A 19,685-nucleotide genomic window follows, 5' to 3' on the forward strand; every position below is an offset into this window, starting at 1 on the left:
TGACTTTCCAAATCACTGGGTGTTTATATAAATAATGTGAAATTCTGAAATTAAAGCTTACGAAAAGTTTTAAAGTTCTTATTATGGAAGCTGGCAGTCATTTTCAAACCTCGCAATGAGAAAGGTCAAGTCTGAGGATTAGATTAGTACCCATGTATTGTCAGTTATATATTACCATTCAATGGGCTAGAGATAGCACAGGGAGGTGAGCAGCATGGAAGAAATCCAGATGCAGTGATGGAAGCCTGCAGAAGCAGACAGTGGTGAAATTCAGACAGGATGAGTGGTATTAGGTAAATAATACCATTATTCTGTGGCCTGGATAAATCAGTGATGATACTGAAGGTGATAGAGAGGCCAATACAACACATCTTCTTCTGCTTTTTACTTTTCACAAATTCTGTCTATTTCCATAATCAATGAAAAGACCAGTGTTACTATTTTCAATTATTTACTGTCTTTGAAAATTCCTTATATAGAGACATTTTTTTTAAGGACATTTTTCCCCTTGTATAATCCTCTTCTCCCATGCCTTAAGATTTTCAGGTTTGAAACCACAATAGGTTACTAAAGGCAATACTCTATTATGAGTAAAGGCAAAAGATTAAATTAAAGGAGCTGCTAGATTTTTCTCACAAGCTAGTGTGAGAGCAGGATACTGCGATAGACACTCATTCGTCTACCTTCACCCGGCTGCCGTTCCCATTTTCTTCCTCCTTTGTCTCTGTCTTCTCCTTCTTCTCTTAGCCTAGGAGTAAAAGTTGTTGAAAAATTTAACACCCTTCCAAATCTGATTGGAGACATGAGCAATGAGCTGAGGCGATAATACATTCTTAATGTTTCATCCCGTGAGACAAAGGTGCCGAGGAAGCTTGAATTGTAAAAGAAAGAAAATTCCAGATGAAGATACTACCTTGTAATCATTTTATGAATCTTGTCAATTTTTCTTCTACTCTCCATTTCTCACAAACCTATATCTCACATAAAACTGCATTTGTTCTAAGACATTCTTCAGGAACCAAAGAACTACTTCAGCAAGAGAGAAGGAGTAGGAGATTTGGTTTCTACTTAGATTTGCTACTAATTGCTGTGTAATCAGGGGAAAATCGCTGTTTCTAGTAAATGGGAGTGAAAACTCTGAGATTAATGGTAGTAATCAAGTGTTTACCAAGATCTAGTTGTTTGAATAATACCAAAATTTAGTATCCAGTTGCTTAAATAATTCACCCATCTGTTTCTAAAGTCATTCTATTATGACTTGAAAGTAACTCGAGGCATGGGGGATGGAGGATCAGATTATATGTACAAATGTATGATGTACCTATGTCAGATATACAATCTCCTCTAAGAAAACTGGGAAGAAAAGCTCATGGAAATAGTCTTACAACACTAAAAATTACCATAAAAAGACCCCAAAAAGTTCATTTACCTGACAATTATGTCAAAATATCTTTAAATTATTTTTCCATTCCTCTGCCTCTTAATATTTTACTAGAGATCTGTCTTGAAGATTCTCCCCCCGCCATTCCAAATTCCTGCAAACTCTCTCTCCAGAGAGCTCACTTTGGCTCTCTAATCTCTCTTTCCCTTTCTTTTCTTGAATATTTATTCTTCTCTCCAGTAAGTAGTCTGCTTTCCCACATAAACCTCTCCAGTTTTTCCACCAAATTTATACCTCCATCTGCTACATAATAAAACCCAAGATTTAGTAGGCTAACATCATATCTTAGAAGGTAAAAGAATTGAAGAGAAATGTCCAGAAGTAATCGATGAATTCTCCTTAGTGGGCAGGGGAAGGAGATGCCATGATCACTTATGCCCTGATTTCTTTGCTTCCTTTTTTCCTTCTTTCCTTTCTTTCTTTGCCTATACATTGACTTCCTGCCTTCCTTCTGCCGTTATAACACTTATATTATTATATTTTTAAGTTTTAAGGCAAATTATACTTCTTTTCGTAAACTGTATCTGATTAAATAAATCACAATTTTTAGTATCTCTCCATACAGACATATATTTATTGTCTACCTACCTATCTACTTTGCATAAGTATTCTTTTTTTGTTTTGTTTTTTTGTGGGGAAGATCAGCCCCGAGCTAACATCCATGCCAATCCTCCTCTTTTTGCTGAGGAAGACTGGCCCTGGGCTAACATCCGTGCCCATCTTCCTCCACTTTATATGGGACGCGGCCACAGCACGGCCTGACAAGCGGTGCATCCGGGCGTGCCCAGGATCCAAACTGGGCCTCCAGCAGCGGAGCATAAACACTTAACCTCTATGCCACAGGGCCGGCCTGCAGCGTAAGTACTCTTAATTGTTTTATGTAGTGTACTTTTTTCCCTTGATTGTTCATTATAAGCTCTTTATGTTCTTGCTCCTCACCTGGAGAGTAAATTATTTGAGAACGAGGCCATGCCTTTTATTTTTTATGTCCTAGAGTATGTAATGCATTGTAAGGCATGACATAGTGGTTAATACAGCTTTACCTGGTTGGTAAAAACTTATGTAGGGTGTTCGCCAAGGGATTGGATATTTGCAGTCTTTGCCTAGTCCTGGCTAATTATGTTCTTATAAATATCAGCCTTAAACTACAGCTCTAAATTGACTAATTTAAGTAAAACCACTACTCTCTCTGTTCTCTAACAAGTTTAATTTACAGACGTATATCCTAAACTGGTGAACCGGATGAGTTTATAATTAGGACTGAAAGGAGTGAGACGTTGTGATGACAAAAACTGTGGCAAATATTGGTGCTGAAAAAACAGATGAGAAAAGGAGGGAGGATGTATGAGAGAGACACTGGAGAGGAAGTGACTGTGATATGCTATAGCTCTGTTTATAAGCATCTTTGGAATGGCCTCCATTCTCTCTGTCTTTCCATATTTTCAAAGACAACAGATTCAAAATGAGAAAGTGGGTTGGGATAAATCTTTTTTGGGAAAGAAATTGCGATTGATCCCACCTGCACAACTCAGTGGACTGTCTAATTTGTTCCTTCCTCTAAATTCTAACCCAGAGTGAAGGACAGAGTAAATTTCTCAATGTTTCTTGGGTGATGAACACAGATTCCTGTGTTTTAAAGGATCTCGAGTAAGAAAACATTTGAATAATGGAAGGAAAATATAAATATTTGTGAGTTCAAATTTAGGGCTCAATTAGATAGTTGCTTTGTGCCTCTGGAAACCCATGAGCTGCAACTTCTTTCCTTTTCATAATGTGTTAAGTATAATCTATCACATCTCTGCACTTTGCCTTTAGTAGAATTGTTATATTATTTTCACGTATTGCTTATTAAATCATAGTTCAAGTACAGTTCTTAATTAATTCAGTTGAATAAAATGAATATCAATTCTTTCACATAAATGTTATGATTGATAATGACTTCAGATTTACCCACAGTTATGTACTTGGCTCATATACAACTGAATGATAAGGCTAAAGAGAATGTCTCTAATTTTAGCTAATTAATATGATGAATACAAAAGGTCTGTAGAAGAGGGCTGTTAAGTATAGCACGAACTTCATAGGTATAAAGTGCTCTTGAAAAGAAGTTACTATATTGTTTACTTGATTTCACTCTAATGTTTTCATTAAGAGAATTTTTGAATATATAGCTTGTATGCATAGTACAAATACATTAATCACAAGGATAATACCTATAACAAGATTTCTCTTTTATCTAATCTTGGATCAAAGTTTGGAAAATCCTTTTCTCAGCCCAGTTGTAATGGATAAAAATAGGATATCAATAGGTACAAAACCAAATAAGCATATATAAAAATCAGCCAAAACTAGACCTTGGAAAGCTAGAGGGACTTTAATATCAGTTATCTGACAGAGATGCATAATAACAGAGGGAGAAAAAGTCACAGATGTACAATCAAGTCATCACACAGCAGTGGAGCCTGTTCTAAATCTGAGCAGTAATAGTTGCCATTTCCTATTTAGAAAAATGCCTTCTCTTGTCTTTTATATTCCCAAAGTACATATCTCCTGGCAATGTTCAACAGAACCACTGGACTCTCTGCTTGGCTACCACTGTCACCTAGAATTGATCATGATCTGTCCTTTTCATCTGGTACGCTTCTGAACTACTGTTATAATGCCATGATTTGATATTGCTGGCTCAAGTTTCTAAGGAAGGGACAATAGAAAGGAAGTTTCAGGGTGAAATGACTAGAGTCAGAGATTATAGGATTATTGATGTACTTTGTGAAATAACTAGAATACAGATATAGTAAGGAATATGAAATTACATAATTTTAATATAATAGAACACTCAATTTGAAGTATTAACTAGAAAATAGTTTTATAGCTTATATTTATAGTGTAGTAACATAAATTATAAAGGGATCATATAAAAGTAATTGACATCAATTTTTGCTTTGCTATTATGTGTCCAACTGGTGCGTGCTTTACATGCATAGTCTCATTTGATCTTCACAATGAAATAGTTATTTAAAATTAAATACATTTAATTAAATAAACACATAAAATACATTTAAATAAATTTTTAAAAACTAAATCCATTTAAAATCTGTATTGTAATAAGTAAATGCTCACAAGGAAAGGAAGATTGGAATTGTGTCCCTGGTATGGGCATGTTCTCTATAAATTAAAAGAGAGAAAAAAAGCAATGTTAGCTGAAGGAACAATATAAATAAAATTTGGAAGATGAGAATTAGTAAGATATTGAGTGAATATGTAAAGGATGGATTGTGTAAAGCATGCATTTTCAATGGGAATGATATCGTGCCCAAGAGGACAAAATTGGTTTGGGTGGGGAGAGGAGAAGGCAGGCAAAAACCCTTGCATGTTAGAATGGTTTGTGATCCTCCAGAGCTTAATCATATTTGACAAGACCTTCTTTCTTAATATTTAATTTCTTTTATTAGGTAGATATTAAATTAAATTAAAATAGATTTCTCCTTAGGGGCATGATAATGAAAAATAGGTTAAGAAACATTGGTTAAGAGGTAGAAAACGTTGGAAAAAATTTTTATCATAGTATATTTTCCCATTTGTTACAAATTCAAGAGCAAAGAATTCAAGGAAATACATTTATTTAGATGCCCTTGGTAGCACAAACATAGATAGGAGTATATGGAATGAAACTCATCGTATCGCACATTATGTCACTGTTATTTGTGTAAGTGTATGACTGGAAAAGACCTAGTCTATTGGTTTTATATTTTCCTAGAAGCTAGTCCAGTTTAGGTCCCCAGTGAAAGTTTGTTGAGTGAAAAAACTCACTACAAAATATCACCGTCAAATGATTGTCTAGTCTATATTTAAACCTACCGTCTTTGAAAAATCTCCAGTTCCCTTAGTGATTTTGAATCTTCACTATTGTGGTCACATTTTAGTTTGTTAAGGGCCATCTTGAAATGAGCTGAACGCTGAACCGACTACTGAACTCCCACCAGGCTCTAACCAGCATAAAGTAAAAGGAGATTGATATCCTTCTCATTCTTAACCTTACATTTTGACAGCAGCCTGGCGTGCCATTGGATATATTACCTGTGACATTCACTGTTAATTCAAATCTAGCTTAATCTCGACAATTACTCTTAAATCTTCTTTATATGTGCTGTTAAGTTATACATTCAACAGCCAAGATAGAATATTTGGTTAATAAAATCAAAGAATACTTAAAAAATAATAATAAAATTTCATCTTACTGAATTCAGTACAACATTCCAGCTTGTTTTTAAATTTGTTTTTAATGTGAAGCTTTCTCCTATTTACCTTCTTGCAAGCATCCTGCTATTTAATCATTTGATAAGACTTCCACTCATGTGAGCATCTGAGTGAGTTATCAAAATGATGTAAGAAACCTACCATCGCATATCTTACTCTGGGTTTACGTCCTTTCATTAGTCATCAATCTTGGATAGAACCATTTAATAAATTAGAAATGCACTGAATCATATTATCATCTCTCTCACTTTTAACCATCTAAATCTCCATGGTATAATAGGATACTTTAAAGAATACATTCAAATGGGTAAATACAGAAACCATGTTTACAGCATCCTGCTGATAAATTCAAATGGGTAAATCCAGAAACCGTGTTTACAGCAATCCAGGAACACCAAAAAAAAAAAAAAAAAAAAAGAGCTGGAACTCTTACATTTAGTGAGCACTTTCTTTTCCTAAATGCTTACAAACCATATTTGAAAATGGTCTATGCTAAAATCCTTATCTTGTGTTCATGTAATTTACCTTCCTGGGTTTCTAAAAAAATAAATAATAGAAAAATATGCAAAGGTTTCATTAGTGAAGTGGCAGAAAATAGAAAAGATCAAGGACTTTCTCTAGCATCACGGGCGGGGAGGGTGTGCCAGGAGAAAGAGAGCAGAGAGGGAGAGAGAGGAAGAGAGAGGAAGGAGCGGGGGAACATCACAATATAGATAGAAAGAAGGAAACAAAGAATAAGCTGGCCAAAATAAAAAGTAAAAAGGATCAGTAATTATTTCAGTGGACAAATGTGTCAAATACTACTATCAAAATGCAGGCTATCAAGTTTTGTTTCTTTCACCATTCCCCTCAAATGTGAAATAACTGTGGCTTATATTTTATTTACGAAAGATATGCTTAAAACAAACTGTGACACAAATGCAAAAGTAAAGTAATTTAAAAAATCACAAAAAATGAAAAGAAGAAAAGTGTTACAAAATGCGTGAAAGCAATACTGATACAAAATTAAGGATAATTCAAAGTAAGAAGAGTCATTTAAGAATAAAAGGGTTTATTTAACTGATATATGTTAGAGTATATTTACTCTAACAAGAAAATCTACCTGTTAAGAACCTTTGTATAACAACAAAGTGGCAAAATACACAAAACAAGTCTGTCTCTACGTAACTGATCGAATGTTCTTCATTAGTTCTGCTTTTAACTGTCTCTAATGTGAACTCAATTCCTACCATTGTATTCTTAGGTTAATCTGCATGACTTCCAATCCTGTTCATCTGTTTTGCTGGGCTGGTACTCAGCATTCTCTCAGCCCTACTGAGACAGCAACCCCCGCACCCCCATCTGTTTCTGCACTGATAAAGTTCTTGTCAAATCATGATTTTGTGCCTGCTCAGTGATGTGATTCCTCCCTTCTCTGTCCCTGGTCTACAGTCCTGTATACACGAGGACTACAACAACTAGAATACACACACTCATTGTTTCTCTTCTGGTAATTTCTGTTCAACTCTTTTCTGCCTAAAATGATGTGGTGATAGCTTGGAGCATGAAGGATCAAGACCTCGGAGTAACTATCTACCTCACAGAGGTGGAGAATCACAGTGGCCTATTCTCTTGCTGGTCTATGTCCCATATTTCCCAATAACTGAATCATGAAATGATTTTGGAAATGGTATGAAGCTGATGTTTCTTATTCTGAATTCTGTTTGGATTTTTACCTGTCCAACTTGAAATTCTTTATCTTCACGGTCAACTTTCCCCAAAATTCACTTCTTACTTAGAAAGTCACAATATATATTAATATCCCAAAGGCTCTGAGGATTTCTAACAGAAAACAAACAAACAATTAGCAAAAATAAAACTTCTTTAACTTTGTTTAACCGAGAACTTTTCAGCTGTATTTGCCAAAGTTCTCTTTTAATTAATAATGTGTTAGAATCCTAATTTTAGAATTCATGGAGCTCACTTTGGAAAATTCTGATTTAGAACAATTTTTTTGTTAAAAAGTAGCTTAGGCTATTTAACACTTCCTTCTTTTTACCTGACCCATGGTTTTATTATTGAAAATGTCAATATGTGGGCCATTAAGAGCTCATTGTGTAATTTTTCCTACACATAAGAATTTCTGAACAATATCTGACAGATGGCTGTGTATCTAGTTAGGAATATTTTCCTGAGAAGCTATTCTGTAATCTTCTGCAACCACCTGTTCAAATATCCAGCTGTCCCTCCTAATCAAGAAGTATTTATTTAGATTTATCCCAAGGAGAAAATTAAATGTTTAAAAGTAAAAAATCACAATGATTCCTTGACTTGTCAGTCTTAGCAAATGAACCAAGGAAAATGAGGGAGACATAGCTGTTTTCTAGGAGATTTAGAATCTCTAGTTCCATTTTGAAAGATCAGTTCTGATTTCGGCAGTATTAATATTGAGACTTAAAAAATAATGTTTATCTATATCTACATTAAACCAGTCCAAAAATCTATAGTTCTCAATGTGTAGAGAACAGTTTTGACAAAATTCACAGAGTGGTGCTTGAGTTAAAGGTCCACTGAGAACTGTTTGGCACACTTCTTTGCATCCTAAGATATTACCGGCTTTGTCAAAACAGTCAGTGGAACGTAATCATAGCAAAGGCACTTGAACCACTTTCAGGCAATGAAAGAAGCTCTGACCAAGGACTCGGGAAGTCTGAGTGGTGAGAATCAAACTTCAGGTCATTAGATGATGGGCAAGAAATGCTGAGATGCTCAGTAGGTCTCTCAGAACTGCCTTTATTTTTGTTGGTGACATCAATGTTGCATGGTTCCTTGGGAAATTTTATTTACCAATATTTAGAGTAGAGAAGTGGTGCTATAAAATCATACTCTTCTCCATCATTCAAAATTCTCTACCATAACCTGTCTCTGGACACCTGATTCTGATGTGTTTGCCTAGATGTTTATGCATTCTCATTTGGAAATACATTTCTTAGAGGGCAGGTATCTCCTTTTGAATGTTGGATTTTAGACCTCTATTTAGCACCTTATAAAGCATTATGTATGTTCAAGGATTTAATTATTTTGATTCTAAATTTATCTTAGTCATTTTAAACAATTTGTTCTTTAGTCTCTGGAGACAGAGAAGATTACAACTGTTCTTTAATTCAACAGACATTTGTATAGGCTTACTATAAGCTCCTTGTATTTTACCCTCTATCATTCCCCCAACAAGAATTGAATGTGTTATTGTCTTCTCGGAACTTTTCTTTTAATCAGAATTTCTAGCCCATCTCTCCAGCAGTTAAATCCACTATCTCCTAAAATTCCTATGCCAAACTCGTCTCTTCCAAAAAGATTTTCCAGATTAATTTTACCAACTCCATTCATTTTATGCCGTTTCCTTTTAGCACCTATATACTTTGCTAGTCTGCATTTATTATCCTTCTTAACACGTATAGTTTATATAATTATAACTTATAACTTTATTGTAACAGGAAGCAGAAAAAAATTGTCAGTGTCTCAGTGCTTTGCATTCAGTGTTTTGAGACTATCTCATGCCTACATGTGTTACTGACAAGCACTATACTTACATCTCACTGAGGATATCTTTGCATTTCTTCACTAGCTATATAGTCTCTTAGTTTAATTATTAGAGTGAAGGTTGATCCAACAGTGGGAGAACAAATGAATTCTGAGAGGCAGTTCACACCCATAAACCATTATTCATGGAAGAGGATATATTCTCAACCGAAAATGAATGTCCTAGAATTCAGGAGTTTACAAAAATTCAGTGAGAAGTCTCATAAGCTTCTATAATTTAGCCTCCAGTGTCCCCAGCTCTCTTTCCATCTCTTTTAGTCAAATAAAGAGAACAGACAATCTATATTATCAAGAGTTTCAAGGTTTAAAGGAAACTGATTTAATGACCTTCCAGATTCCCAATCAACGATAAATCAAGAATCTAGGAGGGAATTTAGTGTAATTTTTTTTACCTGGCTTGAAAACCAAGCTTGGGCCCAAGAACTATATGACCTTCTTGTTATTTATCCAGCTGAATTATTTACCCAATTTCAGGAAAGGCAGCTAGAGAGCTGCAGAGGCAGAGCAGCCCTGGTGAGCACACATTATAGAGGAGAGAGCACGGTGAACAGTCACTTGCCATTAACAGTGAAATAGGTCTCAGAGATGGAGCCACATACACAATAACTTCTAACACATTAATCTCGCTTGATGGGGTGACCAGAACTGTCAGTCTCCCTAGTATTAATGAAGGTTGGGTTGACTGAAGAAGGTGGCGAGAGGGCCCAGGAGTTTTACCCTTTGTATTACCTCTGTTGAGAAGTCTGCTCATGAAAAGGTGAGAAAGCAACAATAATGTTTCTTCTAACAAAGTGCCACAGGACGATCCAACAGGTATTCAAGGATACACACTCTGCTCACATTGTTTTTGGAGGAATGGCCAGTGCAGGATAGGACTGTCCGTGCTTAAAAATAAGCAATCAGGAGGAAAATGACAACAATAGCAACAACATATATGGCACCAATACAAAATTTAGAGCAAAATATAGGAAATAGCATATATCACACAAAAGAAAGAGCGTCTCAGAGTATTGATTCCAGAAAGCAGCTGAAAATACTATTCCCAAATAAATTGCACTTGGAAGGAAATTAAAGAAAACATTGACTAAATGAAACAGGAATTGATAAAACAACAGAAAGAGACGAAAAAATGATTTCATAGGGTTATGGAAAGAAATAGGGAAATAATGATACAACTTAGAAACATTTACATGCAGTAAGATGCAAAATGGATATGCAAAAAAAAAAATAAAAGCAAACAGACAAACAAACATCAGTGAACCAGATCACACCCTCAAGAACAATCCCATGGAAGGTAGGGATAAACTACAAAAATACAAAAGTCAACAGAAAAAAGAGAATAGACAGGGCAGAGAGTGGAGGGCAGGTGATCAAGAGCCAATAGACAGACACCCGCAGGTTTGCAAAAGAAATCCAAACTAATGAAATGGATACAGATTCAAAAATAAAACAAAACAACATTTTTATATAATGAAAGAAAGGTTAGTCCAAAGGAAATCACACTGTATATTGGAAAGACCAATTCCAAGGCACTTCCTGTTACAAATTTTTAACTTGAAGACAAAAATATTAATTTCTGTGAGCATTCAGGCCTCTGCAGCAGGTCAATACAAAGGAAATATTTCAAAAACCCAAATGTAGGCTTATTGCAGCTAGAAGGGAGTTGAACATATATACAGTTTTGAAGGGAAGAGAGTACTCTGAGAATTGTGTAAATGGTCAAATTACATACAAAACCAAAAGCAAGATGCCGTTACAAAGGTCAGAGCTCAGGATTTTTCACTAACAGTTCTATGGATGCCACTCACGTTGTGTATATGGATGGTGCTTGTGAAGCTGTGCCATACTACTCCGTGGGTTTGTCTGTGTTCAAAACAAAACAAAAGTAGTAAGATATGATCCAGTTAACCAAAGACAAATCAAAATATAATAACCACAAATAAGAAAATCTGAGTTAATACTGAACCTAGATAATAAATGGAATCTGGGCATTAAATTTTATTACACGAAAAAAATCACAGCCTTAGTGCTTCTATAATAAAGAGGTGAAATCATTAGAAGTGTTAAATTAATTGAATAAGGAGGCCATTAGACTGATGTAGCTCTAATGCCATGGCAGCCCACGTAAGCAAACCAAAATCTAAGTTTATAAAGGCCGCAAGGTTACAAAATCGAAATCTAAGAACAAAGAATCACAAGCAGTCGACTAGGCTTGAAGCTCTAGCCAATCAAGAATTTCCTTGCTTTGCTTCTGCCTTTTCTCTATAAAAGTCTTTCCCTCCCAAGCTTCTGTGAGTGGAGCCCTCCTAATGACTTCTGGTTTGGTGCTGCCTAATAGAAACACATTTTTGCTCAAATAAACTCTTAAAAAATTTAATATGCCTCAATTTATCTTTTAACAGAATAAACTCACAAATTTGGAAAAAAAAATAAGTATTTTTTAGGACAGAGAAGAAAGACATCAACATAACATTGGAAATTTCTTTTTTTGGTGAGGAAGATAGGCCCTGAGCTAACATCTGTACCAATATTCCTCTTTTTTTGCTTGAGGAAGATTGTCCCTGAGCTAACATGGCTGTCCCATGCCAATCTTCCTCTACTTTGTATAACGGATGCCGCCACAGCATAGCTTGATTAATGGTGTGTAGGTCCGCGCCTGGGATTCGAACCTGCGAACTCTGGGCCATAGAAGCAGAGCACACAAACTTAACCACTATGCAACCAGGCTGGCCCCAATATTGGAAATTTTTTAAAAAAAGGAAAGAAAAACCATGAACTTAAGAACTAATTCTTTAAAAACAATGAATGAGATAGACTACTCCTTGCATTAATCAAAAAAAGAGAAAACACACATACTCATTATTAGAAATAAAAAAGTAAACAATCACAAAGAGAGGAAGAATTAAAAGTAATTATATCAAAGTGATTTTTACAGTAACATGCTACCAGAAATGAAAGTCTGGATAAATTGAACCATTTTCTAAAAACATATAGATTTCCAATATTGACCAAAACTCCACAAAGACATTAAACAGAACTGTATCTATTTTAATACTCTTTATTAATAAGCTCCTAAATAAAAAAGTGAAACAAATTAAATTTTCTAAATTCAGATAATTTTAAATATTTAAACAAATAAATTTGCTGCTATGTAAATTTTAGAGCATAGAAAATGAAAGAAAATATTCTACTTACTTTAGAAAGACTATGTAACTTTGATATCTAGAGAATATAAAAGATAGCATAAAATAGTTAATTACAAACAAAATATTAGATAAATTCAGCAGTATATCAAAATCAACCTCACCTGATCCTGTCCCTATCCTGATATCCCTGAGAATTATATGGTGCCTTGCTATTAGTGAATATGTTACTGTACTTCACCATATTAGTTGATTAAATGAGAAAAGCTACATGATCAAAAATTTTATGCCAAAAGGCATTTGATGATATTTAAAACCAGTCCTGATGAAAGTCATTAGTGAAACAGGGCTACAGAGATTTTTTTTTCCTAAAGGAAAATACTATGTTTAGTAGGGAAACAATAGGAACATTTCCTTTAAAAGCAGGAAAAACCTAAGATTGTCAGTCTTTATCATTTCTAGACATAAGCCATTTAGGCAAAATGAATTGAAATATAACCAGCCAAAGTGAAGAGATAAAATTTTAATTATTTGTGAAGAAAATCAACCAAAAAATTACTATAAGTTACAAAGGAACACAGTAAAGTAGCTGATTATTAATTAAATACCTAAAACCCCAAAGTTTCTCTTTTTGTTTTTATAGTTAATTAAAAAAAAATTAGATATGTATATAGTTTACAAAGTTAGATAGTTAAACAAGGTCTATTAACAAACAAAATAGCAGAGACAACCAATTTGACTTATATTAGCTGATTATTTAATATTTATCTCCATATCTCTGTGGAGTGTTGTGCTTTTTTCAGTATACTTTTTGAATTCCTAGTAGGAAAAAAAGGACTTAGCTCTTTTTCCTCGGCCTGTCCCCCATGTTTGTACTCTTTCCATCCCACTATCTGTCTAACAGAGTTTTATGGTAGTTTTGGTTAGGTTGAAATCCAGTATTTTGATTAATATTATTATGATTATCTAAGTGCCATTTATAGTTGAGTCATGTACTAAACCATTCTTAGTGTCCCTTTCCTATACAAATCATGGATCACAAAGGTCTTTCTTGGTAGGTGACAAAACCCAGAAATCATAAATTAAATGTTTGATTTGACTACGAAACCTAGAATGACAAATGCATGATACATAAAAGTATATATCTCAAGCACACTTTGAAACATGTATTAAAATGAAAGGATTTATTTCCTTAATATACTGTGATCTTTCAAGTCAATTAGCATAAATGTATTCTTCACTAAAAAAGAAAAATTGGGCTAATGCAGTCCAAAAAGACACATTTGAAATGAACAAAGAGCAAGAAAACATGTACATCTCTACTAACTTTAAAATGCCGATAAAATCCCCATGATGTGTAATGTTTTCCTCAGCAAATTGTCAACAATTAAAAAAAAACAGGTAGCAGCCATTGATGAGGTAGGTTTGCATGTAGACTGACAATGTATCGTAAGTTGTGTTCCTCCAGAAGACACAGAGACAAGAATTTAAGTTCAAAGGAATCACTTTGGGAGGGAGTCCCGGGATTCACTGGTAGGAAAACCCATCAAGTGAGATGGGGCAGCAAGTCTGGTTACCACTGCTCGAAACTGAAACTCAGCTCTGCTGGGGAACTCGTGCAAGACTGTGTACAATCTATCCCAAAGTTTCCCCACCTAAGGGACCAGGAAGCTGGGATATCTGTTCTCCCCATCTCCATCTATTATTGGCAGAGGGCTGCTCCCAAGAGGGTTATCTGTTTGGCACTACCATACCACCCCATGTATTTGGGCCTAGAGAAAGCCCTTGCATGGAGAGTCATAGATGCTTGCAGTTGAACTTCACTGACAAGTGCTAGACCACTGAGTGCCAAGGAAGTGTGGATGGGGCCTCAACAGTGTCTCATACGCAGTCATGAAATACAAATGGGCTTATAAATTGGTTTGGCATAATCTTTCCAGATGGCATCTATCCTTCCATCTATCCTCTATCTATCTACCTCTCTACCTATCTAGCTAGCTAGCTAGCTATCATCTATCATCTATCATTCTACCTATCTATCATCTATCATCATCTATCTATCTACTAGTTATCTAGCTGTCTAACTTTCTATCTACCATCTATCCATCTCTATCTATATATTCCCACCATTAGGGAATTCTGCAAATTTGTCAAACACGTGGCCATCTTGTGGTCATATCTTTAAGTTCATTACACATTATTTTTTCTGAAATTATTCTCTCTGGATTTGCTATCTCATGACCTACACAAATAAGTCAGATTCATGGTTTCTCTGTAATTATGGCTGTTAGGGGAACAATTTCTTGTCTTTATACTAATTTTCCAGTTTTCTATGTTTTCTGTATGTATGTAAGTACATACCTGTTAACCTATCAATCATCATTCAGTTGTACTACCTACTTCCCAAGGTGGGGGTTATTTTACCAGGATTATGAGGAACTGGTTTATTTTCTAATGTATTTTCTAATCTTGTGATTATGTCATACAAACATTTCCTGCAAGCACATATATTTCTATTTTTCTACATTCTAGATTTGGAAATTCCTTCCCAGGTGTAACTTTTTTTTAATTAATTATTTTATTGAAGTCATATTGGCTTATAACATTGTGCAAATTCAGGTGTACATTATTATATTGCAGTTTCTGCATAGACTGCATCATGTTCACCACCAATAGTCTCGTTTTTACTCATCACCATACGTATGTCTAGGCATAACTTTTTTCTTTTGCTAAGGAAGGTTCTCCCTGAGCTAACATCTGATGCCGATCTTCCTCTATTCTGTATGTGGCCTGCCGCCACAGCATGGCCACTGATGAGTGGTGTAGGTCCATGCCTGGGAATTGAACCCAGGCCACTGAAGTGGAGTGTGCCAAACTTAACTGCTAGGCCACTGGGGCTGGCCCTTGTTCGAGTCTAACTTGTGAGGAAAGTTTCAAACTCTGAAGTTCCTCATTTAATGCAATTCAAAATTATTCTTCAGTGTAACCATTTTATTTTTTAAGATTTTAGCCTGGAATGCTTTTTACCTATAAATTATTTTGTATAATTTTAAAATAATTTAATACTTTAAAAACTCAAATAATTTATTAGAAAATTAACACATTTACTACGTATTCAACAAAAGATTTTACTGTTCAAAAAGTATGCTAAGAGATCTAAGACTGCATCTTCTAAATTTTTTGACATCATATTTTGCTTATAAAAACCCTCTTTATTTTTCTGTAGTTGGCTTTTTCCATCTTTTCCTTTTCTTGAGTTTTACATAAGCCTTCTTTCCTCTGAGTTTGTTTTCTTGCTCTTTATTTTTGCAAATGGCATTTAAATTTACTTTTGTTCTTTCTCATCCTTTTCATCAAAGTAGTAGGCTTTTCTTTTATTTGTTTCCAGTAGCCTGACCTAGTAACCTATTTAAGTTTCAGGCTTTGATACCACCAACTTTCAATTCAGCCAAGTTGATTTCTTCTTATATTTTTTGTTTCTCTTATTTATTAGTGTAGCCTTTTCTTGCACCCATGTCTTAAAGAATATCTTGCTCCCCTGAATTAGTTTATCTCTCAGACTTTCCTTTCTTGGAAACAGTTCTCATGTTTTCCGAAGCTTCTCAATGGTTGGCATAATTAAAATTCACTTTCTTGGTATTTCTGGTTCCCTGTTCTTGTCTTAAAATCACAAAATTTATTAATCTGTAATCATGTTAATTAAGCCTATTTCCTTTGGCTTTAATTGGCATAAATCCTAGCAAAGTAACACAAAGGAGCAGTATCCGTAAAGGAAATCTGGGGCAATAGGACCCAGAAAGTCAGTTCACTTTATCCCTGCTCTCAATGTTTTTTTATACAGATTAAATTACTGAGACATTCAGCCCTAACAGAACATTATTTCTACATTCTAGATTTGGAAATTCCTTCTCAGGTGTAACTTATGTCTTGTCTCCCCAGTATGTCTACAAAATTCTTGAGAAAACAATGTCGACTTAGATCTTTTATCTCCTGTAGCATTGCTACTCAAAGTCTGTGCCCAGATATGCACATCCAGCATCTCCAGGAAGCTTGTTAGAAATACAGAATTCCTGGCCCAATTCAGACATACTGAATCAAAATCTGCATTTTAACAAAATCTTCATGTGATTTCATGCACAGTATAGATTAAGAAGCATTGATGTATAACATGGCTTGCATGGGATAAGCACTAGGAAAATCATTTTTGTAGGTTTTTATTCATCTCTTACTTAATCAGGATTAGTAAGCAAGATTTAATGGTCTTCATAGGGTAACTAAAATGTTTGCCTTCCAAATTCCCAAATACCTGCATCTAAAAAACTTTGGGTTGTAAAAAATAAATCTGTAATTTTAATTAAAAAAACATTAAATTTTCACTACAGGTTTATTTTTAAACTTTCAACAGTCAAATTTTAAGTTTGATTTTAGAGTGGGAACATAAATTTTTGAGCAAACGTTTATTTTGTGGTCACTTTAATGAATATTTTTGATTAAACACAGGTTCATTTACAGTGGTGTCAATTTCAAAGCATGATATTTGGGAGATGCCCTATTTTCCTCATTTTCTTCTTTTTTCCATATTCTTTATTTTGTCTGTTTTGAAAAAGGTTGATCATGGATGCTGTCATACATAATTTTGGAATTATTTTCTCTTCTTCCTTCACTCAACTCATAGACTAAATTTAATTAAATAACTAAATCTAACCCATTCTTACAGATTGTTTCACTTACTGTTACGGTATAGTAGTAAAACAAATAATTTTGTGAAGATTTGCATTATCTAATTTCTAGTTTTTTCTTGTTTCATTATTAAATTTTTTGCGTGTGAGGAAGATCAGCCCTGAGATAACATCTGATGCCAGTCCTCCTATTTTTTCTGAGGAAGATTGGCCCTGAGCTAACATCCGTGCCCATCTTCCTCTACTTTATATGGGACGCCACCACAGAATGGCTCAACAAGCAGTATGTCTGTGCGGGCGGGGATCTGAACTGGCGAACCCCAGGCCACTGCAGCAGAGTGTACGCACTTAACCACTTGCACCACTGGGCCAGCCCCTATTAATTTTTTTTACAAGTAGGTGTTGAATCACAAAGGCGTTATCCTTAAATTATTTTGCATACATACTTTCTTAATAGTTGTATTAATTGTCAATATATTTCTTTAACCATTTTAGAGTTATTGCTAATGATTTTGTATATAAAATTAATAGCTTTTACAATCATCATTTCTTACTGCATTTTACTCTGGCAATAACAATGACTAATTTTTTAAGAATTATATTTTTGTTGAGCTTTCATTGAGATAATTACAGATTCACATGCAGTGATAGGAAATAATATAGAAAGATTCTGTGTACACTTTAACTCATTTCTCCCAGTGGTAACATTTTATAAAATTATCTTATAATATTACAACCAGGATATTGACATTGATACAATCCACCAATCTTATTCAGAGTCCCTCAATTTTATTTATATAACTTTGTGTGTGTGTTTGTGTGTGTGTGTGTATATACATTTAGTTCTATACAATTTTATCACACATGTAGGTTCATGTATCTAACACTACAGTCAAGATACTGAAGAGTTCCAGGGCCACAAAGATCCAAATGTTGCAATTTTGCAACTTCTCTGCTGTCCTCAAACCCTACCATCCCTAATTCCGGGCAGCCACCAATCTGTTCTCCATTTCTAAAATTTTGTCATTTCAAAATGTTGTAGAAATGAAATAATCCAATATGTTACCATTTGGGGTTGGCTTTTTCTCTTAACATAGTGATCTGAAGATCCATCCGAGTTGTTGGATGTATCAATAGTTTTTTCCTTTTCTATTCCTGAGTAGTGTTTCCTGGCATGGATGTACCACAGCTTGTTTAACTGTACATCTGCTGAAGGTCATCCGGGCCATTTCCTGATTTGGGCAAGCTCTTTGCTCCTTTTTCCCTCTCTTCTCCCTCTGGAATACCTATAATCCTTATGTTGCATTTCCTAATTGAGTTGGATATTTCTCAGAGAATTTCTTCATTTCTTTTTAGTCTTAGTTTTCTCTTGTCTTCCATCTGGAGCATTTCTGCATTCTCATCCTCAATATTGCTAATTCTTTCCTCCATATTATCAGCTCTGTTCTTTAAAGATTCCAGATTTTTCTTTATCTCCTCCATTGTGTTTTTCATCTCCAACATTTCTAATTGGTTTTTCTTTATACTTTCAATCTCTTTTGTGAAGAAGTTCCTGATTTCATTGAATTGTCTATCTGTATTTTCTTGTAATTTGTTGAGCTTTTTTATGATAGCTATTTTTAATTATCTGTCATTTAGGTTATAAATTTCTGTGGCTTCAGGATTGATTTCTGGGTTCTTGTCACTTTCCTTCTGTTCTGGAGATTTAATATATTTTTGCATACTGCTTGAGGGCATGGGCTTATTTTTCCTCATGCTCAAAATATCTGGTTGCAGCTTCCATCTGCTGCCACTGGGTGGGGGTCAAGAGCTGTGTATTCTGAGCCCACTGCAATCCGTGGGTGCTCTGGCTGACCAGCTGTGCTGTTGCTCTGGGCTGGGGGAGGGGATCTTTCTTTCACCTACCAGATCCTGGGGGCTTCTTGCTCTTCCTTTGCTATCTGCTCTCCTGGGGTGCTAGCTTGATGAAGACACCCCTGCACCAATTCAGTCCCCTCCATATGGGAATTTCCCCCAGGCTGTGAGAGAACTTGTAGAGTGACGACGGTTTTCCCATGGAGGGCCACGCCTCCTCCGTCTCTCTCAGGTAGCCACGTGGCCCTTGTCTCAGGGTCACTGTAGTTGGGGAAGGAGAGGAGTTCTCCTTACCTCCTTCCACTTCCTCTGGGGGTTCTAGTACCTCTACCTTCAGATGTAAGGCTGTGTGGGACTCTCAGATGTCTTTCATGTTGTGTGAAGGTCTTCTGTTGGTGTATGAATGTCCTTTTTGTTGTATCTTAGGGGGGTAGAATCTAAGGGGGAAAGCTCACTCTGCCATGGTGCTGACATCATTCTCATAAATTTTGATTTAATTTTTACTTCAATTGGCTGATAATCCCAATATATAAAGCACATAAGAAGAGTTTCATTCCAAGTTGCACTTGTAATTGAAATGGACAATCAGATAATGATAATTCTGAAACATGTTTAGTCCATATCACTGATTAGATTGGTTACATAAGATGGTGGTCAATGTGATTACATGATCATGCTCTTACACAAGTTTGATGTTTGATATAACTTTGGCTGTTTAACCTTTCAAAGGCC

General features: G+C 35.1%; 1 protein-coding gene across 1 annotated transcript in view; it reads right to left on the reverse strand.

Moving 5' to 3' along the window:
- Nucleotides 1–10,026: 10,026 nt before the first annotated feature.
- LOC147916331 (uncharacterized) overlaps nucleotides 10,027–19,685 on the reverse strand; it is an 82,935-nt gene continuing 73,276 nt past the window's right edge. Inside the window, exons 3-5 of the mRNA XM_087434962.1 lie at nucleotides 12,473–12,499; nucleotides 11,086–11,140; nucleotides 10,027–10,161 (exon numbers count right to left, since the gene is read on the reverse strand). Coding sequence (XP_087291088.1) covers nucleotides 10,061–10,161; nucleotides 11,086–11,140; nucleotides 12,473–12,499 — 183 coding nt within the window. The 3' untranslated portion in view covers nucleotides 10,027–10,060. The remainder of the gene's footprint in view (nucleotides 10,162–11,085; nucleotides 11,141–12,472; nucleotides 12,500–19,685) is intronic.

The sequence above is a fragment of the Ceratotherium simum genome, chromosome 9 (genome assembly GCF_057802395.1).
Source record: "Ceratotherium simum simum isolate JZ-2026a chromosome 9, ASM5780239v1, whole genome shotgun sequence".
NCBI classification, from domain to species: Eukaryota; Metazoa; Chordata; class Mammalia; order Perissodactyla; family Rhinocerotidae; genus Ceratotherium; species Ceratotherium simum.